Source organism: Lissotriton helveticus, chromosome 7 (assembly GCF_964261635.1).
Source record: "Lissotriton helveticus chromosome 7, aLisHel1.1, whole genome shotgun sequence".
Taxonomy (NCBI): domain Eukaryota; kingdom Metazoa; phylum Chordata; class Amphibia; order Caudata; family Salamandridae; genus Lissotriton; species Lissotriton helveticus.
The window spans coordinates 1,804,715,801-1,804,742,793 of NC_136068.1; the positions used below are offsets into that span (position 1 = coordinate 1,804,715,801).

General features: G+C 42.9%; 1 protein-coding gene across 1 annotated transcript in view; it reads left to right on the top strand.

Moving 5' to 3' along the window:
* The window catches only part of LOC144770785 (phospholipase A2 inhibitor and Ly6/PLAUR domain-containing protein-like), an 88,344-nt gene that overhangs the window by 14,314 nt on the left and 47,037 nt on the right, over positions 1-26,993 (top strand). Inside the window, exon 3 of the mRNA XM_078655539.1 lies at positions 13,065-13,211. Within this exon, the coding sequence (XP_078511665.1) occupies positions 13,065-13,211 (147 nt within the window). The remainder of the gene's footprint in view (positions 1-13,064; positions 13,212-26,993) is intronic.

Here is a 26,993-nt window from a genome sequence, read left to right on the forward strand (position 1 = left end):
ACCAAGTCCCTACAAGATTTAAAGAAAGCTCTAACAAGTAGCACTAGGGACAAGGGAGCTATCACAGCTCTCAGGGCAAATTATAAAATCCACTTGAAACGCAGGAAGCAAGAGCTACGTGAGGAAGCCTGTGACAACCTTTCTAAGGCGGCAGAGCTTCCTGATAGTAAGCTCTTTTGGGATACTGTGAATAGCCCCTTCCTTAAAATGGAGGAATTCCCTATATTAACAGCCCAGGTTAGCGAGGAAAGTTGGGTCCTGCATTTTTCTGGCATTTTTAACCCAGGGGGGGATGCCGTCTCATACCCTGGGCCTGAAGTTTGTAGCCAAAAACCACCATCAGATATCACAGTCAAAGAGGTGGAGAAAGTCATATGTAATAGCAAGGGAGGGAAGGCTCCTGGGCCCGACGGGGTGCCCGTTGATTTGTATAAAGCCGATACAACGCTATGGGCTCCCTTTTTGACTAAAGTTTTCAATGCGGCAGTTATGGAAAGCATCCCCTCTACCTGGGGTGAGTCTATAATTATCCCTATATACAAGAAGGGAGATAGATGCGAGGCTAAGAACTATCGACCTATCTCCCTTCTAGACTCCTCCCTGAAAATAATGAGTACGGTACTTTTGGGGCGTCTGGAAGAGTGGGCCGAGGACAATGGTATCCTAGCAGATTGCCAGTACGGGTTTTGCAAGGGCCTCGGTACCATTGACCAGTGCATTAATCTGGACCTGATTATAGGCAAATACACACGGGCCAAGCATGGTTCGTTGTTTCTTTGCTTTGCGGACCTGTCTAGTGCATTCGACCTGGTGGACCATGAGTTACTGTGGTCTAAACTATTAGAACTGGGGGCCCCAACCGCCATCATTAATTTTTTGGCCAGATTGTATTCCCAATTATCAGCCCGGATTCGATTTGGTCAAGCGGGGGAATGCACCAATGACATCAAGGTCAAATCAGGTATCAGACAAGGTTGTGTTCTTGCTCCACTACTTTTTTCCCTTTTCATCAATGCCATTGATTCCGAGCTGAAATCTGTTAATTCTGATGCACCGCTAGTTGAGGGCCATGCGACCCCGTGCTGCTTTATGCAGACAACACGGTCCTCCTCTCTAGAACCCCTATCGGTCTCCAGAGACTAATGGACAGATTCTCAGATTTCATTAGGGGGAGGAAACTAAGGATTAATAATTCTCAAACATTTATTATGGCGTGCGGGAAAAAGGTCAGGAAATTACGAACATTTCAGATTGAAGACCAGAAAATCCAAGTGGTCGATAAATTCTGCTATCTTGGCATCACTTTCCATAGCAATGGCATGTGGGCTCAGGAAATATCTAATGATAAGGCAAAGATGGGCAAAACTGTTTTTGGTGTCTTCAAATTTGCCTCCAAATTAGGAAGTAGGCGTATAAGCGATATGTTGCACGTCTATCGCCATAGATGTGTTTCAGTTGCACTCTATGGTTCAGGTGTCTGGGGCCATTGCCGACACGGGGACCTGCAAGTGGAGGAAAATAGTTTCTTAAAGAGACTTCTTTGTCTCCCAACATCTGCCCCTAATGGATTGGTACACCAGGAAGTTAGGTTGGTCTTTCTGACGGACCTTATTGGTTTAAGACCGCTAATGGCCTGGCGATCGATTTGGGCTAAGGAAGAAACTGGTTTCACCAGGAGAATTATCAATGATTGCCTACGCATGGATAACTGTAACCTGATCCCATGGCTTAATTATGTCATAACTTCATTCAAAGACATATTTGACCTGGATGTCTCTGTAGACCCCGCTAGTGCAACCGATATCTCTAAAAAGGAGCTTAAAAATATTTACTTGGAGGCTAAAGCTATATTGCGTGGTGAGGCCACCAGTAAGCTCACAACCCATCAATTTTATTATTAATACAATCTGAATAGCCCTGGCTTTTCAAAATATCTGAAGGTGGTTACTAAGCAAGCCCACCAGTATGTCCTTACCAGGTTAAGACTAGGTATCGTACATAAACTGGTGGCTTTCCCTTCGATAAAAAAGCACCCATCTATCCGCTGCCCTTGTGATGGAATTTCGAAGCAGAGCACTGAGCACTTTCTACTTATTTGTCCTTTGTACTTGCACCTCCGTATTGCCTATCTTAAGCCTCTTTTTAAAAAATATTCTGTGTTCACTATCAAAACTGCTATGAGCCTTTTATTTGCACTTGACGATCCGATCCGGTGTGTTTTTTTACAGCTGTTTTTATTCTGAAATCTGTGTCTGCCAGGAAAAGTATGGTCTTCGACACTTATTGAATAACTGATAAGACCTGATCTTTGATATATTAACTGTGTTTCCTTCCGTTAATAATTGCAAATATTTAACATTGTAACTGGCCTGTAATGCTGTGATGTATTTTATGTGCTTTCATGATTGTTTTTTCAATGATCGAATAAAGCTTTTGAAACGAAACGAAACGAAACGTCTCACTGCTTGTGCTGCTGCTCTCAGGAGCCAACTCCCGTGTCCTAATCGAATGCTAATGAGGAGGTAAAAGGTCATCAAAAGTAAGCGCATCAGTGCCAGTTCATTACAAGTGTTTAATGAGCTTAATTAAGAAGTGTGACTCACCTTTCAACTTTCAGAGCAGAGGGAGGGAGTGTTAATTATAAAAATAAAGCACTTCCACTCACTCGGTAGTTAGTGTTTTCTTCCTTGAGGCCATTACTCGACATGTCGAAAACCTCATATGACATGCAGTCGGCTTCTTGTTTTCCCATAAATGATATAGAAACCCCAAGTTAGTTTATTTATTGTTATTGTATTATTTGGTGATTGAGGGAATAATAGTGACGTACATCCTACGTCCTTGTACTTTGGTCTGGAATGTTGGCACACCATACTGTAGGAGTAGGCTTCTGAATTGCAGATGAACGAATAGCATTGTTTCCATTTGGCTCCCTATTACGGGGGTCACATTCAGTTTCTACTGTGTCTAATTCAATCGCACTTTAGAGTGACTTGTAGGTGTATACATACAATGGAAAACAATCTCCGGCGTGCAGAAGCACGAAGCACTGCTGCCCAAAGTAGAATCCAGGTTTTTGCATCATATATCAGCAAACAACTTGTCAAAGTGAGCCAGAATTTAGGGTCTCAGCAAATTCACAGTAACCCGTGTTTCATAATGGAATGTCTAACATCAGCCGAATATAGGTGCCTCAAAACTGTAAATATGTAAAATACAACCGAATTACGGGCTGCTTAGTGCAGTTTAACACAATAGCGGGGGGGGGGGGGGGGGTAAGGGGGGTCCTCCACAATGGACGAGTGTTCTGCTGTGTGCCACTGACTGTGAGTGAAAACAGTGAACTGCTTCCTGCCTCCCAGCCAAGCGCTCCCCCCCGTGTGGTGAAGAATGAAAGGAGCGGCAGAGCCAATGAATGGCCACGACCACGAACAGATGTTGAAAAGAAACCAACTGGGGTTGCGAAAGAACAATTACAGCAGCAGGAGAGGCCGGGACACCGTAGGGCATTGTAAACTATCACTACAGCTGTGAGGCAGGCCAGGCTGGAGCCTGCTGACTGATTGGGAGGGGTGAGGGAGAGCACAAAAAATACACAGGAATGAAAGGGTAACCAGCGCAGTGCTTGTGAAACAGGTGCAGTGCGGAATGTCCACAATTATTAAAACAAACAACCACAAAGGAACCAAGGTGGGGGGAGGCAGCAGTAAAAAAGGCAGGAATGTCATGCAAAAATGGGGGAATTCCCTTTTTAGGACGGTTCCCCTCACACACCAGAGGTGTCATGCTTCATCATGGGAGTGCCTCCTCACACGAAAGACCTAGTCTTCGTATGGGCTACAACCCCTTCTTTATGAGGGAGGACCACAGGGATGTTTTTGGTTGAATTAGGCAGGGTATACTAAACCTCTATGTGAGCTGGTGTGTGTGTGTGAGAAAAGGGTGTTGGGCTGTAATGTGAGAGGTTAAAACTGGCTACAGGGTTAGCTATATTGTAACTTTATTTAGCTACTCGGTGTCAGGATTAAAAACAGTGAGGAGCTGATGACACAAGTGCCAATCATTAGAGACAAATGTGTAGCTAGACCAACATGTTTCGGCCAAGGTGACCTAAATAGTATTGCGGCCTTCTTCAGGGTCAATTTGTTCAGCTACTGCAGAAATACGGTGTAAATAAGTGAGAAACATGAAAAACAGGTGAATAAATCAAAAAGGTTTTATACAGAACCAGTGACCTGACTGTTCAGTATGGACTGCATACAACCACATTGGGTTGCTCAATTCACTACATCTGTCCAGGCATATTAGACATTGTGGTACGTGCACGATAACCACAAATCTGTGGATCCCAGTCAGGCGAGCACGTCCGGGACAGGACCCGTAGCTCGACCTAATGACAGGGCCCTGTTCAGGATATGACGATATGACGTGGCCTCCCTGAGTCTCCTGTATTTTGGAGTTATTCATCGCACATTTGGCAGATTAAGACCTCAGAGACCCGTGGCCCCCACCTCCCTGCCTGGATGCCCTCTTGCACTGCAGGTGACCACTATTGTTAATAGAGGGCAGTGGGTAAATTAAGGGCATAGAGGGGCTTTAAGGGCACCTCCTGGGAGAACTGGGCAGAGTGAACTGCCCTGCTACTGCTGAAAGGAAAGCCATGTTTAAACAAGCAGAGCGGCTGGTTAACTGTCTGTAATTCACTGGAATTATTATACAAGTGAGATTAGAAATATGAGCATGGTAAAAGGATTACTGTTGGTAGATTACAATACAAATGAATTGCATGTGCAATGTTTGATAGCGGGCATTACAGATCACAACATTTGATTAGCATGTGATCAAAGCCCTGCAGGGACATAATGACACCAATTCACAGCCACTACTACCAGACACTACTGTTAAGCTAGATAGTAACTGTAAGCCTAGCCATAGCAATCTGAGTACTAACAACTAGGCTTAACCGAAACTCTGACCCTAACCTAAACAGCCAAATTAACTCAACTAAAAAAACTATTCTAACAACTCACGTGGCTACACTAAAATACCCTAAACACGAACTCTATCTGTAATGCAAATTGATTTCTGGCGGTTGTTTAACTACCTCTCAAGTAAGTATATCAGTACCTTGTGTTGGTGAATCTTATGAATGTCATTTGATTTCTGGTGCTTCCTCGTGTGATGTAGATGCAGAGCCTTACGTTCCGCCTATGTGTGACGTTAGAATTGACGGCAGATCATTACAAGTCATGGCAGACTCCGGTTCTCCATATACTAATATTTCAGATATTTTTTTAGAGACAATTGGCATGATAAGGTTCTGCAGCCTTCTGATATCAAGGTGCATGGGTTTGGAGGAAAAGAAATCTCCATAAAGGGCTATTTCATTTCTGAGATCAAATTCAGACATAAATCTATTTTCGGGAAAGTGTATGTCACGCTAGATGGGTTGTAGGTATTAGGTTGGAGACCTCAAGGAAAGTGTAATATCACTCTTCATCCTAATGCTAAGGTACACGTTTGTTTTGCTGATGACTCTGGATGCATACAAAGTGTCATGGATAAAGATAACAAATTAGAGTGAATTTTAGATAAACATTAGAATCTATTGCGCAAGTATCTGGGTCAAGTGAAAGGTTTTTCCCACCATATCCAAGTAAAAAAAGGTGCTGTTCCTTTAAAACATAAATTGAGACATGTTCCTTTGTCTGTTTATGCGGAATTGTCTCAAATGCTAAAGAATATGTGCAAAGAAGGAATTATTGAACCTCTGTTTGGATTTGAGGTCTGTTAACAAGCAAATTCTAGCGTATTGCCATCCTTTGCCTAGAATTCATAAATTATTATTAAAATTGGATGGGGCAAATGTTTTTTCGACTATAGACCTCAAATCAGCTTATCATCAGGTTGCGTTGTCTCCTCAATCAAGAAATTGGTTATTTTTATTACACCTGACGGGCATTCAGATAGGTCAAGGAGCATTTGGCTTAGCGTCTGCCGCATCAGTATTTCAAAAAATTATGTTCTATCTTTTTGGAGATATCAATGGGGTGGTTGCATTCCAGGATGATATTCTTGTGTATTTCGAAACTGATGATCAGCATGCTACTTTACTGCTGACCATTTTGGAGGAGAAAGGTATGTCTTTATTAGTGAAAATTTGTCACGCATAAATTGGAGTATCTAGGACCCAGAATTTCCAGCTCTGGAATTTCTCCTAAAGAAGATTTGCTAAATATCATCTGTGATATGCAGACTCTCAAATGTAAAGATCCACCCTCATCTTTTTTGGGGTTATGTGAGTATTATGTAAGGTTTGTTCAAACCTTTGAGGTCATTACTTAAAAATGGCATCACATTTGAGTAGTTGGATGTCCATGTTTTATTAACAGAGTTTTATATTGCGTAAACTTGACCCGAAGGTATCAGAGCGCTTTACAATAGCACCAGTTGTGTTACACGAGGACACATTCATTTTTGTTAGGCACAGGAAGATTAAGAGATTTGCCCAGAATCACTGGATGTTGAGAGTCCTTGCCGAGAGTCAAACCTGGTTCCCCAGACTGAGGTGGACCACCATACCCGTTAGGCCAACTCCTCTCCCCACTGCGTTCAGTGTTTTGAAAGAAGCAATTGTTAATTCAAAACCATTATTTGCATTTTCACATGATGATTCCAATATGGTCACTTTGGATGCAAGTGCAACTGGAGTTGGTGCTGTTTTCAGTCAAAATGTATCTATGTGTGCTTTGCAGCACACCAAGAAAGAGGAAAAAGAGAAAGGCAGAGCAGCCACAAGTCATTTTGCTGCACTGCTTATCACCATTCGAAAGGGCAGGAATGCACTGCATTTACAAGATGAGGTGCATTCCCATCATGTTTCTGTCTACACCAACACACAATTTGCAACTGAGCACCAACGCAGGCACCCTTTCACCATGATGCAAGGGTGTGTGTTGTTGGCAGGATTGTTTTTGTGCTGGAATGGAAAGTTTCCTGCACAAAAAACGAGGAGAAATGTAGACATTTCTCCTTGTTACACCTGCTCTAGGGAGGTGTAAGGTTTTGGCGCTGCCCCAGGTTTACGAGATGCTGTAAATCTGGGGCTTTGCCAAACTCCATGTGTATTGTGAGGGAACACCAACAGCAACACCTATGGAACGCCTCTTTGTTGCAGAGTAAGGCAAGGCAGTGACTTGCGCTGCTTTGTCCTACTCCATATTGACAATGCCAGGATAAGCCAGGGTGGCTTTACGTGACCTTGTATACATGTCTAAGCCATGTGCACCACCAGAATGTCACAAAAATTGATGTTCTGGGTGCGCAACGGGCTTGTGCCACCAGAGCGTCATATAAAAGTGATGTTCTGGAGGCGCAATCCTCTTGTAAATGAGGTCCTTATTTCTAAACACCGGTAATTAAGATTGCATTATCTGTCTACTCTTCAATAGAGCACATACTTATAAAATGATACAACTAGCACTTCTAGGCCATCCCTGTGGTTTAAGGTGACCTGAAATAGTCCAAACATCTTGGGTTATTAGCACGGTTTAATTTTTTTAACACACTTAGCATGGCTGTCTGTCAGCAAAGCTTTAGTACTTCTAGCCCATCCCTATGGTTTGAGGTGACCTGAAATTGTTCAAAATGTCAAGCGTGTATGACTTTGATGGCTAGTAAGGCATTCAGCAGTACTGGCAGGACCTCTGGATGGTGCCTGCGCCAGGGGACCCCTGAGAAATACCTTTAGCAATGGCGGGTGTTCTTGCTATTTTTTTATTTTTATAAATTAAACACTGTTATCAGCAAGGCAACGATCTGGAGCAGTAGTCATAACTCGAGCTTATGCCAGCCATAAACAGTAAGCTGTCTCCACATAAAAGAATTCCAAGCCGCTGGGCAGGGCCTTAGTTTTAAAATAAGGGGGAAGGATACTGAGTGGCCCTGCAGCAGCCAGCAGATACGTGCTTTTGTCTGTGCTTATGACTGCTGTTGTCTGCCCATGAGTTCTGCTTGGGATGTCTTAGCTGCAAGTTTTCTCTGCACTTACTATTTCATATAAACACAGCTAACAACTGTGACTCTCGTGGGTGACAAGCAGTGCTCTACAAACCCACCGTACATATATCACATTACCCACTCAAAGCAAAGAGAAACTCAAGCTTAAATATGTGTCACAGACAGAAAAAAGGTCTTAGGCCCTTCATTTAGTAGAAGTCCCCATCATCTTAGAACTACAACTATGAATAACAGAGTGGGGTGATTGGATGAACAGGCATATTTACTGAAGTCAGAAAGTAACCAAAGCAAGGAGAGACAATAATATTTGACCTGTACTGAGAGCTGGGTGGGGATCTGATCAAGACATCCTTTGCCCCAGCCACTCCAGCCTTGAAAACATTTATATGGTTTTTGGTAGCTTGGGAAGGACCTGCAGAGAAATTGAAAACATTCCTCAAAGTGGCAGCACACTGGACTATGAGATGGTGCACGGAAAACTGAGGAACTCGTCATGGGATATGAGGAGCGCTAATCATCTTCTCTTAAGAGGCACCCTGTGGACAAGCCGAGTAACAGCAGTTCTTTATGAACAATGATATTAAAGAATATGTCACTCTTTAAGTACATCAACTTCTAGTAGAAGGCCCTACATCACTTTGTAAATCTGGGACAGCATCAAATTCCGTGGGTGCTGCATGGGTAAACCTACTGCAATGCCCATGGAACGCCTCCCAGGTGCAGAGTAAGGCAAAGTAGCGATTTGTGCTGTGTCGCCTTATTCGTGATTTATGGGGCTAGTTAAAGCCATGCAAGGTGGCTTTGTGTGGCTTCATAGATCTTTATGAGAGGCCTGCATCTCGTATGTACCCATTTTCGTGGTATAAAAGTGACACAACGCTCTCATCAATAAGCCCCTTAGTGTATTTATTTTTTAATGCAGAGAACAGCAGTGTCCCAGTGAATGGGGACCCTAGACCCATAGAATGGGTCGGGTGGTAGCTCCACCCCCCCATTTGCTCCACCCCTCCCCATTTAAGAAAAAATCTTTGACCCTAGGTAACAGAGTCCCAAGGGCCTAAAAAAGGCTTGGGGATGGAGGTACGCACCCTCCCTTCATCAAGAAAAATGTTGCGCTGACACCACAGCCCCATCACCCAGGGACATGAAATATGAACGGACAGAGCGGCGCTCCTCCATACATCTGCCGATCCGTAGTTCTGCTAAAAAAATTATCGTTTTTGACTCGGTGCTCTGGAACCTCCCACCCGGCCTGACTGGGCAGGGAATGATACCCCCACATCTTTATTGATTTGGTGTCGGCAGTCAGATCTTATCTTTAGATATGTCGGGTCCATGAATCCTCCACGGTGTGATATATACATTAATCCTGAAACGTAATTTCTCAGAAACTACTGAATGGATTTGCACAAAATCACAAAAAACACACTTTCTGGGACCTTAATTTCTGCCGAAACTGGTGTATTTATTTCTGTTTTGCCATTTTGATTGCAGCTTTGTCAAATTATCCGATGGAACCCCCCCCCCCCCCCTTTTCTCTGTCCCTACTGGCAAATCATCACAAAGGAAAGAGCAGAAGTGGATACATTTTTATTGGTAACGTTTTGTGAAGATTCGTCTAATGGTGTCCAATTTAGTAGCAGAACAAAAACATACATTTCCTATGGAAACCTGATCCTAACTATAACTACCCAGTGACAGTCTGTGTGAATATGTAGCACAAATTGTGGGTAATCGGAACAGCAATAATGCCTGGGGCTACACTCTCAGCACACTGGTACCCTACCAGTGGTGGTAAGTATACTACATAAAAACAACACTCAGAAAATACTAGTGTCTGACAGCAGAATTTCTTAAGATGAGTACTTTATTCATACACGTAGTAAATTCTTAAACAGCCAACACATGCTTCGCACACCTTGCACTTCTTCAGGGCTAATTTTAGAAATTATAGAACTATTCTGGATCATTTAATTGCCTCTTTTTCATATTCTAAGTACATCTAAAAAAAAAAACCATATATCTGCAAATATCATTGTATCCTACCCAAAGGATCGTCATGAGTAATTTATTAATAACATTCTCCATTAATGAAGAATCTCACTACTACTGATAGAGAATCTAGAATTTGTATATGTCTCTCCTATTTCCCATTTGTTTAGGGTCACTCCCTCTTGGCCCTAATGAGGGTAAGTAAGTAAAAGGAATACCTTAAACTTGTGGAATTTCTCTTGTATACTCTGTTCCGGTTTGTTTTCCATGCAGTTGCCTTCCAGGGTTTTTGGTTCTCTTTATTTATGATAATCACTATCTGTGTGCCTGTTATTAATAGTAATGTATATTAATCACTGAAAAAACACCTGTTTAAAGTAACGTTATAATTATGTGAATATGTCAATCACAACATTAACATTTGGAACTAAAAAAAAACACAGAAATATACAAGTCATAATTAGGAGAGGTAACTATACTTTGCGCCCCTGCCATGCACTGCTTATGACCTTACATGTTACAGTACTCATGACATGTTCCATGACATCATTTCTTACATCACTTATGGCATCTCAAATTACAACATTTATAATATCATGGACATCATCCAAGTTTTTTGGTACAAATGACTCCATAATATTGAGGTTTGGGCTCCTATATTGAATCAAGTCTGAAATGCGGCAGCTTTAAAGGGGGCGTTGCCTTCTTGGTCTACCGCTACAAGTGTACCAATTTTTAAAAAAGGGGTCAAGGATAACCCGCAATCTTATCTCCCGAACTTCCTGAATGATGCAGTTGAAAACGTCATGGAGCGGGTTCTCTTATCTAGATTATCCCTGTGAGCCACAGATAACCAGATTTTATTGGACATCCAATTTGTGTGCCGCATGTCAACCACAGACCAATGCCTCAATCTTTATTTTTTAACATCTAAATGTACACTCACACAACTGGGTGTCTTGTACTTAGGCTTTATGGACCTTACGTCTGCCTTTGATCAAATTAATCGGGCTAAGTTGTGGGAGATTCTAACTCTATTGGAATGGACCAAGGTATTGTGCATTTACTAATATGACTTCATCCCAGATAACAGCGGCAGTGAGGTACTCACATGAGGGGGTCCTTACAGATCATTTTAACTTCACGTGGGAGGTGCACCAAGGATGTATCTTAGCTCCATTCCTATATTCAATATACATTAGTGGTCTTGAGGCAGCCTTATTGGCACTCCAGTCAGACAACCCTAGAGTGGGAAGGAGAGTTCTGCCAGTTTTACTCTATTCCGATGACGCGGTGCTCATGGCCCACATCGATCGGGGCATACAGGTTTTTATAGATGGATTTATTACAGGTTGGACATGTCTGTTAATTTTGCGAAGTCCTATGTATTAGTTTTAGGCCCCTGGGGGTTTTGGACGAAAAGGTTTAAAGCTGGTCACCATACTCTTGCTAAGTTTCCGGTATCCCCTTATCTAAGAGTGTTATTTGATGACCAATTACAATGGAGAGCCCTCCTAGAAGGGAAGTTGAGCGAGTTGAACAGAGCTGTGGGGGTTATTACCAGCTTTGCAAGCAGACTGGGTTCATGGTCTCCGGAGGTCATCCTAAAACTCGATAAGTTCAAAACCATTGTGAAACTTTTATACGGAAGTGAGGTTTAGGGGTATGCCTCTCCCCAAAGGTTACAGGTGTTGGAAAATAGGTTTTTGTGCGGGATCTTGTGAGTCCTTCAAGGTAAGCCAACCTGCTCTGTGCATGAAGAGTTAGTGGTTGATTAATTGGAGGATCAAATGGCAATTAAACCTTTACTATGGTGGATTAAGATATGGACATGTGAGAACAAGAATTTAAACTGCTTGATCCTGTCGGATTGTTTGGCCTTGGAACATGCAAACAAAATCCCATGGATACGTTATATTAGGAAGTCTTTCCAGGCGATAAGAAGGACAGAGATTTTCTTTGCACACAACACTTTAAGCCACCGGGATGTTAACATCATAAAAGATTTACATTATACATTTTTTACCATGCTGCTTGAATATACTGAGTTGAGTAAACCCACAGAGAGGGAGTATATCCAGTAAAAATCTGTGTCGGGCATGGAACAATACCTTTCTGCCTTATCCAGCGCTCATGCCAGATTTTTAATTACACATTTTAGATTGAATCAACGTCACCATCTTTTAGCATCCCGGTTGGTTTTCACCCTGTGAAACAAAGAAGTCCTTGTGACTGTGATCTTAGATCTCCACAGGACATCCTCCACTTTGTTTTATTGTGTAAATTGTTCTCAGTGCCTAGAAAAGAATTCCGTTGGCACCTGTTAAAGATTTTGGCTTCAGGTAGGTCAAAGTGGCACTCTTGCACTTACAGTTGGTACCAAACCCTAATACCCTCTGTGCAGTGATAAGCTTGTTACGTGCAGCCCACAGATCTAGGCTTTCTAGAATTGATTGACTCCTGAAAGTTCGGCATGCAGAGGCTATTTTTAGTGTGGGGGATTGTTCAGTCTTAGATCACTAGAGTTTTATTATTCCTGCACTATTTTATACGTCGGTGATAGTTTTTTATTGTGTGCAATGAACTTTTATTATGTTGTGTATCCTTTTATACTGTATAAATGCATCACTGTATCTTTTATGGACGTGTTGCATCCGAATAAAGAAAGCTTATTTATATATATATATATATATATATATATATATATATATATATATATATATATATATATATATATATATTTATTTATATGTGTGTTTGTGTACAGTTAGGGTTATAAATTAAACTAAGTTAAAACACTATCTAAATCTTTACCTCTGTAGTGTGGAGACAAAGGGAAAGAGCTCTCTTGGGTGGAATAAGACTTAGGCAAATATGTTTCTAGATGCAGATTCAATAGATGACAACGTACTTTCCAATGCTTCCTGGATCCAGTGCTCATCTATGTGTTTGTGTATGATTTACAATATAAACGATTCCTTTATGTTCCTTTTGTACTTGTTTTGTTAAGGCAGCAAAAAACATGTGTTGATATGTATTTCTCTTTATTATAGGCAGTGAAAAATCCATTGTATTTGCGCGTTCCTGTGGGCTATCCAGTGCATGCGATAAGACCTCTAGTTTGAGCAATTCATACATGGCAGTAAGATCCAGCTCGGCGTGCTGCACCACGGATAACTGCACCCCTGCACCACCCCAATGTATGTATAAATATACCATGTATAATATATATGCAGATGCACACTGTAATATGCTGTTCATAACCATTGTTCAGTAAAGGGAGAGGCCATGGCTTATGTCTCCCCTCTTTCAACAATGGTGACAAAAAACATATTATACTCTGCGCTTCTGCATAGATTATTTATGTTATAGTATTTTTTCATATGTATTTGTTTTGACAAAAGACACTAAAACACATCCAGGATACAAGTTGTTGCATTTCTGCATTAAGGCAAAACCACACTCAAGAGGGTTTTTCACTATACAAAAATGTTGTGTCCCTCTGTACAGTAATTTGTTACATTCAATCTTTGAGGCAGTAAGCAGTGTTTTCTCATGTTAGTTTTGCTGTTCTGTATTAATAAACTTGAGTTTGATCTTCTCACTCTAGTAATAAATACGAAGAAGTGTTTATTAGTATAGTTGATCCAAATATTGTGTTTTAGGTGGGAAACATCCTTTACCACGCAACCATTACAACGCGTAATGGTTACATTGTGGTTTTAAAAAAACAAGCAAGTTGTTACGTCGACTTGCACTGGAGGGCGCTCTAGACAAAGGAATAGTGTGAATTACTATTCCAACACCTTTCCTACTGTACGTAGACTGGAGTTGGAATAGTAAATCACACTATTCCTAAATCTAGCGCCCTCCAAACCAAGTCGATGTGACGACTTGCGTTGCCAAAACCGCGATGTAAAATACAGCGTTGTGATGGTATGTTTAGTATCATTATATATTTGTTTTATGTTACATTTATTTTCACTCCCATGGCGTTAATGAAGCGAGTGGAATAAATGTACAGAATGTTACTAACTGCTGTCACACGATAGGTTCCCTAGAGGATTCCCATCAGCAAGAGGCTGAGTCATGTACTGGAGAAAAATGTGTCTAGAATATGGCTTTAAAAAAGTTGGATAGACATCAAACAATATTATCCTTTGATCTGCAAAGGTGGGACGTGCAATACAATCTCTTGTTTTTCCATCTAATATACCAAGTGTTGTTACAGTAATAACACTGGCCATGGCATTGCCCAAACTTGGAAGTCTATTGCCACCTTAATGGTGGGTAGTGTGTGCGACAGAAATGTCGATACTCAGTGCCCAATTCACAAAGGTAAACTTGCACTTTTGTGTAGGTTTACTCTTTTCCTTATTCACAAACAAACAACCTAATTGCAATGTTACAACAATTGCAAAGACTCCGCAGTCGAGGCGGAGAATACCGCCCATAAAGAGATAAGCCTGTCTTATCTTGCAAGTTACTCCGCACAAAATAGATGGTATGTGCTGCCCCTTATCGAAGGCATTAAAAGTGGATAAGATATCTACCGGATGAGTGTATACGTTTTTATAAGGGACACTAAAGACAGATAAGATATCTACCGGATGTATAAGAAGCCCCCCGTTTATTTTTATGTCTACTGTTGTATGAGAGGCTGCTTCGTATCTCCGTTGGCCAGCTTGTTGTTTTGCCTGCTCTATATGCTCTTTGCTTAAAGCGGAATAAGGCCTTTTTTGCTAGTGAAGTCCATAATTCATTCAGCGATAATTTATTTTGCAAGAGCTCATGAGTTCCTTATTGTATCGAGTTGTTGTGATACGTGTCTTCTGCAGTTCTTGAGCTTCCTAGTTAGTCAGTGCTTGTTGTTTCATTACAGAATCTTGCACCATCTCCCCTCTTATGCAGCTTCCCAAATTATTTGAGATGAGGTCACTGAGTGTTGCTTCTCATCTCTGACACATTGCAGAGGCAAGCTGTCACTAAGTAAAAATATATCATATTCCATGTAGCATGCACACAAGAAGTGAATGTGTATCCCCTAAAAGTGACGTGGGCCAGTAGCAACTGATCCAGTAGTGAGTGGTCAGTCGTCAGGTCTTTAAACACGTCTATTTCTGTTGCTAGGTACCACATGGTGGTCAGATGTCTACATTAAGGGGCCCAATACCAGGTACCAGTCCCCACGTGCAAGTATCTTGGATCTGGACTTTGGGAATAGTATTCGATCTAGCGCATGGCAGAGATGGCTTTTCTCCCCAGATGGAGCACAAATAGATCCTAGGAACAGGGTCTGGTGTTGGGTAGTAGTCTTAAATATGTAGAGCGGAAAATGTATTAAGTACTCTCAGCAGCAGTCACTTTTTGATCAAAATAGCAACCTCTCATTTAAGATACGTTTGAGCAACAGGTTCTCATCCCCGGTCTAGAGAGAAAAGGCAGGATATTCTATGCCAACCCAATTTCCCACTTTCTGCCTGAGAAAGATGTTCTCAATTAATGCTCATCGGACAAGATCTGTGAAATATATTTTTTTGAGTTAAATGAAGTGGCTGAGGCCATTCACACTGAGAGAGGGTACTACCAGTTCTTTTGGGGTCTACATAACAGCCCTTTGTGGCGGAGTCAGTGTAATACGATTTGTATGCAAAGTGCGCTGACTTGAGTAAATAGAAAAAGTATAATGAACTAGATAGGGCTGGTGTATTCGGTGAAAGATGCTGGGCACCAAGAAATACTATCTAAAACAAACAAAACTAAAACAGAAGGGAAATAGGGGAAAAGAAAGCCCTGGCCAAATAGGGAAGATCCTCTAAAATCAGTCTATGTATTTAACTGTGCATTAGGATATCCCTCCCCTTTTCCAAAGACTTGCCTTTTTGCAAGATGTGCAGTTCATTGGATGGAGCCATACCTTCTGTCCTGGGTGGTACGGTGGTATGGTGGTCCATTGGGAAAGTGGCAAATCCTCAAGTGCAGCAAGGTATCTTCATGCTTAGATCTAATGTCCCAGTTCTTTGAATAAAGTGGAACATGACAGTATATGATATTGTCCATTTCCATCCTTTCAGGAATGGTGGAAACGTGTAGGTTGGCCCTATTTCTATCCTCCAACACTGTAAGTTTGGCTTGCATGTGGCAATGGTCCTCTTCCCTGTCTGTTGTGATAGTTAACATTTGCTCAATGCTTGCCAGTCCGTTCTCGCACATAGTTAAGCATCTGTTGAAGGCCATGAGGTCCAACCTTATAGAGACTTTGCCCATCGATGTTTAGAGGTGTCAGAGGTTAGAAGCATCAGCGATCCTTAAAGTCTGGTGTTTACCACTGTGTCCTGATCTATCTTTTCCAACTGATTCATGATTTGTTGTGACTTCCCTGCAACTTGTTTTTGCTTAGTCTATGGAGATAAATGAAATAAAAAGATTACAGCGTGCAATTCAATTTGCAAAATATATACAAATTTGAGTAAACAGTCCTCATAACAGTATAATTAAGTGCAGCAAGATAAAAAAATATATAATTTCATAATGAGTTACTCCTGTTATATTTTGAAAGAGTTGTTTTCTCGTTTTAAAAGCACAACATGAAAACGAAGCCATACACTAGTAGGTTAATGGATCTATTAGTGATTGGAGATAGTAAAGAGCAGGGCGACATTGCCTACATTTAAGAGGGCACCCTAGTGGTAAAGTGAACTTTTCCTCTCCTCTCTATAAAACCTGCAAAAAAATATTAGTTTGAGATTTCCTTGAACAGAGTTTCCGTCACAAGGGCACAATGGCACAATGAGAGTTCGTCATAGGTGCAAACATTAGGAGGAAAGCTCAACATGAAGGGAGTAGGTTTTAGCCGGAACCTCAACAAATGCTATCTATGTAGAGACCACGTAACAAAAGTTGCTAGCAGTATTTTCTAATTAAGGCAATACATTATATTGCATTACCCTAGACTTGGTATAATTAACAGACCACCTATCTCTCATCCATTTGCTTATCAATAACTCTTTTAGTTAAACCTTAGACACAGTAGAACATAATGCTGGACTGTCAAATAATTCACACTTCCCAATTAAATATACCTTTTCCTTTAAATATGGAAGCCATCTAATCTTGCTTAGTCTGTCTAGGTTTAGGCAGTCCTGAAGAATTTCCTGCGATATCTTGAGTGTATCTCTTTTCCGAATAGAGTGCCATAAAAGTATCGGCCAATACTGATTTTATCCAAGATGAATGGTATATTCAATTCTGAATGACAAATATAGGTGGAGTAAGATTAAGGGAGTCCTACCAACCTCTTAAAAAATTACCCTCAATTCCTTGTAGGATAGAGGTATTAGTTATTCCCCATATAACAGCTCAATAACTGACAACAGAGATCAGTTTGGCCTTATACATCTTTTTCTAACTGGTACAATGGGTTTAGAATCAGGTTTCTTTATAAAACCAAACAATGCTCCTATGCTTCTTTCCATATGACGGGCTTTGTTCACCACCATTTTTTGCCAGGTATTTTTATTATCAAAAAGTATTCCTAAATAGGAGAAGGTATCCACCACCTCCAGTCATCTCCCTTCAATTGTCAGGCTAGGTTTATTTAATGTGGCCCCTTTCACCAATACATAGGACTTAGATTTGTTAACCCCAAGGCCCAGATCGTGCATAAAGTTAAAATAAGAAGTAATTCGTATTTGTAATGCGTTGCCAGTCCGGGTCAATGTGACCGCATTGTTCGCGTACAAGAGAATTGGGACGGGAGTTGAGTCGACTGAGGGGACATCTCATATGGACCCAGTAAAAACAGCTTCTATGGCATTAGTATATGAAGAAAATAAAAATGGTCTGAGGACACAACCCTGCCTCACGCCGCGGGTAATCCTAAAGTGACTTGTAGATTCACCCTGTCTCCCATAGTGGACACAGGCTAATGTCTCAGAGTACATATCTAGGATAAAATTAATTCTGGACTTGCCAACGCCCAGGGATTCCATTATTAGATACAGTTTTGCATGAATCAGACAATCAAAGGCTGCCGACAAGTCCATGAACTTTTCCTAGCCGCGGTGTATTTGGCTACAAACAAATTTAAATTTAGACATTGATCGACTGTGTCCTTTTCCTTTCTGAAACCATATTGACAGTAGATAAGTTGTTTCTTTCCTGAACCCAAATGTCTAGCTTGTTCAGGAGTAGACAACCCATTAGTTTAGCTGTACTATCCAGAAGGGATATTGGTCTGCATTTCTGCTGCTTGGGATTGGTTCACTTCTCCGCCACTCTGCTTTCCTGACTCCATATTGGTTACTTGTCCGGATACATCATTTCAGGTTTTGTCAAGCAGCACCGAAAAACTACAGCTTACTTACACTTTAGCTGGCTAGTTCTTCCCTAAGGGACCACTTTGTTTATTTCCTGCTTGTGATTTCCCATCGTGCCCGCTTAATGGTATGCAGCCCACATTACTTGTATGTATACCCTGATTTATCTTGTGCTGTTGATCCGTTTTCTGTTTACATGATGCTTGCTTGTCGTTGCACTCTAACTTTTAAATACACTCGATTACAGGCCATCTCTACCCCGCTGCTCGGATGCCCGCAAAGTGGATGCTAATTAAAAAAATCTGCTTGGAAGCAGGCTTCCTCCTTTGTTCCCTCTCCCTCCCCAATCTATGCCCTTTGTGTGGCGTTTTTTACTTTTTACCGGGCAGTTGAACATAAGGGGTGCCTCAGTTGGGACTGCACCCCAACATACATGGATCTGGATAGCACAGGCAGTCCACGGGGTATGCAATGAAGGGCACAGTTTCCCAGGAGGCGAGCTCATGTTTCTCCTCTCTTCTGTTGGTACACAGATATTCAGAGCAGACACAGGTCACCCAAGCCAGCATGGTGCCTCCTGGTGCGCCATTCCTTTGCTTAATGCTCAGCTTACGCACAGGCCAAACTTTGACATAACATAACTTTGATACCCATTTTACTCTGTCCTTGTATCAAAGATTTTAATTATTTTATTTTGTAAAACTTGAATTGTAATCATGTGCACAATCTTTATAATTTTAACATGTATAACAATGAATTTTGTATTGCTTTTATGGTTTTTATTAACCGAAATAAAGAAATCTCAAATTTTTCATCAGTTAGCCGTGCACATTTTAGGAAATTATTGGTGAGGATGTAGCGAAATATCCCGAGCTAGGAACAACTTCATAGTTATACAGAAAAAGCTGCAACAGATCTGCAAAGCGAGGAGTGCACACGCAGTAGTGCACATGAAAAGGCTTCAGGGTGCCGGGGGGCTTCTTCGCATGTGGTGGAATGCCACAAGCATCGTCTGGGGGGCACCCTTTCAACACTCTCAGCTCCCCCTCGCTCCATGCATGTAAAACGGGGTTACTTCTGAGTGCCTGGTGTGTTCACTGCTCCATGTGCTTGGGGCCTGTTATGCTTACTAGGGAAGACGAGTAGCCAACTTAGCTGAACGGTCCTTGTTGTATTTCTTTTTAGCATTGCATGTGGGCGCTTTATCTGTAACAATGGCGGCTGCCTTTAGTTCAGCACAGTTCGCACGCCCACCTCTTGATTTACTGTGGCCTCGGACAAATGGACCCCAACTAGGACTTCTTGGACTGCGCTAACTACATGGGAGGCGGGCAGTGCACTACATGTGGATGGAAACTTTTGGCTTCACCAATCAGTATAAAGGGCCAGCCTCGAAACCGCAACCATCCCTGGCAAACTGCATGGCTAGCCCCTGGGAGAGGGAAGTGTGGGTGCGGCCAAGCTGTTTTCTAGGGCCACTTTCAGACGATTTATTTACACGGCCGATATTGCCGGCCCCTGGTAACAAAAACAGCCCCCAGGGGCCCAAAACCAGCCCCCACACTGTTGGCCCAATGGAGAAATGCCCGGTGTCCGCCACAGCCAGTCCAGCCCCGTCGGTATTCTTTAATTTTATTTCTTCCGATCTCCATGTTTACGTGAAAGAAGAGTGGTGAATGGTCTCTCTCGTCCCAGATGTTAGCTCTGAGTGGCATGGGTGCGGTTTTATACTTTCCCTGTAACCTTAATTGGACAAAATGCAGCTGTGTCACTGGCTACGTGCGTGGAAGTGCGATTGACCACAGCAAGCTTAATCAGCTGTCAGTACGTTGTCCGCACGCACCACAAATGTGCAGGAAACAACAAAAGAAATAAAAGTGTCTTTTTAAATATTAAAGGGCATGGGGATTCCAAATTCTGAATGCCAATAAACAGCCTGCCAAAATGTATTATCGGGAAAATTATGACCAGCAGAACACTACTCAGTGATATGACCTGAAGGGCCAAAATTAGCCAAAGTCACCAAGAGAATCGTGAACACTCAGCTGACCTCCTTCATCGAAGAGAACTCAATCCTAGATGCCTCTCAGTCCTGATTCCGCAGCAACCGAGACCGTTCTCCTCGCCGCCACAGACAACATCCGTCTGCTACTCGACCAGGGGCACATCGTTGCCCTCATCCTTCCAGACCTCTCTGCAGCTTTCAACACCGTCTCCTATCGCATCCTTGTAGCTAGACTTCACGACGCTGGGATAGAAGGAGCCGCCATTGACTGGATCCGATGTTTTCTCTCAGGCAGAACGCAGACGATCAGACTCCCGCCCTTCCTCTCCGAACCCACCAACATCAACTGCAGAGTGCCCCAGGGCTCATCACTTAGCCCCATGCTCTTCAACATCTACATGGCCCCCCTCGCCGCCATCGTCAGACAGCATGGGCTCAGCATCATAGCAAGACCTGGAATGAGCTCCATGAGAACATCAGATGCTCGCAAACCCTGCACACCTTCAGGAAGGACCTCAAGACCTGGCTATTACACTGATCCGGAGCTCCCCCAGTGCCTTGAGACCCTCAAGGGTGAGTAGCACGCTTTATAAACCACTGATTGATTGTTGCCCATACAATTACACAGCAGGCAAAGAAAGGGCCGCAACACTTAACATCATGATGTTACCATTACGATATGGAGGATATCGTCCTGTTCCAGTGTATTTGGGGGAAAAGTACAATTGGGGACACTAGAACACCCTTCTATATTTTCTAGGAAAAGCGATATAGGAGTTTCTCACGGTAAAATTTTAAGACAGGGTCGGCAAGCTTGTGGTGGTTGCGTTAAGAGACCACCTTACAGCTGTAAACTACTAAGGCTGGGCATTATCACAAACAAACTTTTGCCATGCAAAGGTCTCGCAATTGCGAGATTTTGAGCTATTGGCATTGTAAATGACAATACCTTTTATTTATTTGTTTAAAAAAACCTACACAAATAAAAGGCCTTGTCATTTACAATACTAATAGGTCAAAGTTTCTAAAATGCGAGACCTATTGCATGCAAATGCTTGTTATATATTGGGGTAATAACAGTCTTCTTTCAAGAGGGTGGTACTCCTGATTAAGTTAATACATTAAAAACATTAGTGAGCAAAGGTGCCCAAATATCCTGATTATGCAAAAAGAAATCAATGGGGACCCCATCAGGACCAGAAGCCTTAAGTGTACTACACTGGTTAGGGCAAATCTCATTTCAGCCAGGATAAATGATAGAGGAATTGTGGTGGTAGTTTCAGGTAAGATGGGTGGTTCAGATAGTTCACTCTCTAAATTACCAAACACTCCTTTAAAGTGAGCTTCCCACATATCCTAAAAGCATGGGATATCCAAAAATGTCCAAAATGGCAAGCCAATGGGAATTGTTCCTTTTGAGATTATAGCCCGCTACATTCCATGACAAAACTTTCAGAGAATTTGGAGGTAAAATTGGGGATCGGATGGGGACCTGATTAGAAAGAATATTTAGAGAAAGATGAGAGCCACTAGATATAGTTCAAGAGATACAGTCAATCAATCACATGTTTCAATGTCGCTCAAAGTAGCAAATCTATTTGTATTTGTGAATGGTGACAAAGTAACATTATAAACAAAAACAGGGGGATTGACCTTAAAATGTGAAACACAATTTAAGGTAAATGGTTTATAAAAAAAACTATGGTAATGCAAAAATCTGTTTTGCAGGATAGGGGAAAGTAGGGAGTTTGTCTAATAAATGTTCAATTACCCTCTGATTGTTAAAGTTATCAACAATACAATCCCCTCCTATTGACTTGGTGCTTTTACCTATCCACGTTACCTGTCTTGCCATAATGATATCTTTGTAGAGTTTAGAAATACCATTTTAGATTTAGACAACCAGTGTAAGACTTTGTCCATCGACTGGGTTGTGGATTTGTGCTAATCTCGCAGAGAAAAGGGGACATTTGCTAAAATATTTACAAAAGGATAAGCTGCCGGGGGTAAATCCAGGCTATCACCTATAATTTCTATTTTGCCAGGAATCAGTGGACCAGTAGCATGACTGTTATTGGAGGCCTCCCTCCTTGACTCACTTCAGCTGTGATTCTCGGGGTGGATCAGAGGCAAAATCGTTGTTCGCTTGTGCAACATTTAACTGAGCTGAGCCAGAGGGTTACACAACGTGTTGGACATGTTGGACCGAATAATGATTTATTCCCCTGTCAGCACCGGCAAATTGCCTAAGATTGGTGGTAACCATTCTCTCTTTTGGAAGGGGACCCAATGTGTGGGGTTCAAAACCTTGATGAGAAGTCCACACAGGAAAAGATCTGGAAGCAGGATCTCCTTGGGTTTGGATTTGAGTCCTCCTTGGTTGAGCAGGAATCAGTCTGGAGGTAGAGAACCTGTCAGGTCTCTCCATTATTATGCCCAATTCAGACATAAGTGGTTGGAGGAGTAATTTAACAGTTTGCCCCAATTTCAGGCACAAGTCAACCCCTTGTATTGAAAAAAATGAATCAAGTGCAACTTCACAAACTTTACCTTGTCTACCCTCCATGGCTTCCACACCAGATGGCAGCGTTTTCGAGGTGGTGGAGGAAGCCTTGGGGTTTGCAATGAAGGCAGTAGATACAATTGATTTAGATCGTTTAGGGAGCATTAATCTTTTTATCTTCACTCTTTGCCTTTTAGGTGGTGGCTCATCTTCAGAGTATTTAGAAGCAGTTCGTGACTTAGAGATTCTGGTCAGGGGAGCTATGTTTAGTATTTGATTATGGCTAGCTAGGGCTTCACACAAGGGCTTCACACAAACCCTGGTCATTGGGGACAGTAGAAGAAGGCTGTAGAGTCTTGACATTAGTAAGTCTTAATTCCCCCAGAGATAGGCGGCGCTTTGTTAATTCAATCTCTCTGGAGAGGAAATCTGCTGCTCTAAGAATCCAAAGTATTAACAGCTTCCCCTCTATGTTCCAGGAACTTAGCCTTCACCTTGCACTTAACCATTTTCTGCCCCCAAGTCAATCAGGTGCAAAAATGAAAAAATATTAGGGGGATTGCCCAGCCCAGCCTCTTCCGGGTGATGGCAGGCATGGATGGGCCCGCCCTTAGCCTGGGCTTCGCCCGGATGTGGGCCGGATGCTTCCCCTTGCACGTCCCACACCACGGGGCATCATTGCGCTTATCAGTGCTCTAAACGCAGGAGGTGATGGGAGTAGTAGTCTCCCCCTGTGGCTCTACTTGCATGTGCATTGGTGGTTACAGTCTTGGCATAGCGCTTATAGGTGCTCTAAATGCAGGAGGTGATGGGAGTAGTACTCTCCCCCTGTGGCTCCTCTTGTGTTTTCTGCACCCTCCTGGGGAATGCAGAGATGTGCTTTGGCAGCTACAGTCTGCCATGGGCCGGCATCGCGCTTATCAACGCTCTAAACTCGGGGGTTGATGGGAGGAGTAGTGTCCCCCTTCATCTCATCTTGCATTCTCTCCCCCTTCCTGGGGAATGTAGGGATGTGCATTGGTGGCTACAGTCTGCCGTGGGCTGGCGTCGCGTTTATCAGAGTTCTAAATGCAGGAGGTGACGAGAATAGTAGTCTCCCCCTGTGGCTCCTCTCGCGTTCTATCCCCCCTACTGGGAATACGGGGATGTGCATTGGCGGCTATACTATACATCATATTCTGAACAAGCGACCTCCCAAGTCAACGAGCTTGCATGCCATCTGCCACTATCTGCACCCAGGGATTCTAGGAGAAAAAACATGACTTTTCATGCCTAACACAGACAAATGTCCTATCTGCTCAACATGTTTTCAGGGGCATGGTAATAGTGCATCAACTTCATCAAGATGTACTGCATTAGCAGGCTTTCATTGGCATGGCAAGTAGAACAAGAGTGAATATCATGAGGAGGGATGCATCTCTGCCTTGTCTGCAGGCACACAAAAAGAATTAGAGCACATCCATTGACCAAAGATTGGTAGGGCAGTATGTAAAAGACAGATCCATTTATGCATTTCAGGTCTCTAATTAAGGGCCTGATTTAGATCTTGATGGACGGGTTACTCCATCACAATGGTGACATTTGCCAAATATTTATTTATTTATTTATTTATTTTTAGAATTTATTAAGCGCGAACAATTGCCCGCAGGCGTCTCGGCGCTGTATTGTATTACTCACTTGTTTGATACTGAGGATGTTTTTCAGAGGTTAAACAGCCAGGTTTTCAATTTCTTCCTGAAGGACATTAGGTTCGGACAAGTTCTTATGATTTGTGGGAGAGAATTCCACAATCTTGGGGCGGCAACTAGGAAACGTCTGTCTCCCCAGTTGACCAGCCTAGTCCGAGGCACTGCTAGGTCATTCTGTCCTGCTGATCGTAGCATTCGAGTGGGAATGTATGGGACAAGATGGTCGCACAGGAATTGAGGTGCTTGTTGATGTAAAGCCTTGTAGACGATACAAAGTGTTTTAAATTTAATTCGGTTCCTGACCGGGAGCCAATGAAGACTCCTCAGGGATTCTTGTATTGGCTTAAATTTGGGAATGTTCAGGAGAAGTCTGGCTGCCGCATTCTGGATTGTTTGCAATTTCTTTATTATCCTGACTTGTGCGTTTGCGAACAAGCCATTGCAATAGTCCAGTGCTGACAATACCAGAGCGCTGACCAGTGTCTTTCCCACATTAGTAGGGAGAAAAGGAAGAATCTTCCTAACCAGACGTAGTTTGTAAAACGCCGTAGAGGCCGTCTGATTAGCATGCGCCAGAAAATTTAGCTTGTCATCGAAGATGACACCCAAATTTCTTACTTTCGTAACCGGTTTGGGTACGGCTCCAAAAGATGATGGCCACCAGGTTGGGGACCAGCTAGGACTGAGGTGGCCAAAGGTGACCACCTCAGTTTTATCAGAATTTAATTTCAGACAGTTTGCTGACATCCATTTTCCAATGGCCAGCATACCTGTCTTGAAATTTTCCGCCACTGTTTCCCCATTATTCCTAACAGCCAGTATCAGCTGTGTATATATTCTATGGGATTTATATTTTGACGGACAGGGTATTAATCACTGTTGTGATGGAGTAACCCTCTGCCAAGATCTAAATCAGGCCCTAAGTCTCTCAAGTACTGTGAAGATTAACCCCACTGAGACATATTGAAAGCTTTCTGTGAATCTCAAAAACACCATGGAGGATGTCATGTCCCAATCCTTGTTTTCATATATTACAAAATATAGAACAACTTCTCATGCTTGACAGAGGAGTTGTTTTCATTCACAAAGCAAGTTTTCTTGGTTCTCTAACATGCTGGCTATCTGTTGCATCTTTCTTGCCAGCCAGAAGCTTACTTTGGATTTCATGATGCAAACTGAGCATTTAGGGAGGGTAGTGTGATACAAATTCATGCACACTTTCCTTGCCTTAGGCATCATTACAGTGATGGCCTCCTACAAAAATTCTGAGACCAGTTCTGACCCAGCATGTCCATGAAGGAGTGTGCTTGGGCTTAGAATACTTTTAAGTCTTTAGGCTCTGGTCTCTGCAGTTTAGATACATGCCACCTGATCTATGAATAATCCTATCTTTTTGTATAGTCAGCTGGGGGTTTAATGCTGTTCTTTGTGACAGATGCAGTCTTGAAGTAGCTCCTTCTGCATCAGAAATCTATCTGAACTCGTCAGTGTGACTGCTCTCCCCCCGGCAGCTCCACCAGTAAGTGCTGCCCTCTGAACCCCTGAGCTCTCTGTATTACTGAGTGTTCGAGGCCCCCCTCCACCAGGAGGCTCCTGCCTGAGTCTCATCCCTCGTGGTCCAGTGGGAGAACACTATGCTCTTCTGCTGTTCTACCTCTCTTGGCTTTTTCTGTGCCCTCTTTTCTCTTTTTGCTCACTCTGCTCTCTTTTCTCTTGCTCTGTTTACCCTCTTTTCTTTTTGCTTTCTTCGCTCTCTTTACACTCTTGCGCCCACTGCTGCTGCTTCCCCCTCTGCCCCTCAACCCTCCAGTGTGTCATTCCCACTCCCACCTCCCATCTGAACGCCCTCCACCCGACCCCTACTTTATGGAGGCTGCTGCTCGGCAAGTAGAGCTAGACCACTGACCTGGTCAGTGTGACTGTCCTCCCCCTGGCAGCTCCATCAATAAGTGCTGCCCAATGAGTCCCTGGGCTCTCCATTTTACTCAGTGTCCGAGGCCCTCCTCTCCCTGCAGGCTCCTGCCTGTGCCTCATCCCTGGTGGTCCAGTGGGAGAGCACCATGCTCTTCTGCTGTTCATCTTCTTGGCTTTTTTCTGTGCCCTCTCTTTTTGCTCTCCCTGCTCTATTTTCCCTCTTGCTTTCTTTTCCCTCTTCTCTTTTCTTTTTGTTCTCTCCTCTCTTTTTACTCTCTCGCGCTCACCACTGCTGCTGCCCCTGCAGCCCCTCCAACATGTTATTCCTGCATCCCAGCCCACCGCCTTCCCTGACCTCTAGTTAATGGCAGTTGTTGTGCAGCCGTGCCAAAGGCGCACCAAAATCAAGCCTGTCTCTGCCTGCCAGCAACCCGACCGTGACCTGCTCCAGGGACCCTGGTCCTCTGACCCACCTCTGCTATGACTCCAGCAACCCCCACGGTCTCAACCCCAGACGCTGCAACAACTGCTGGCTTTCGAGGACGAGCAACACC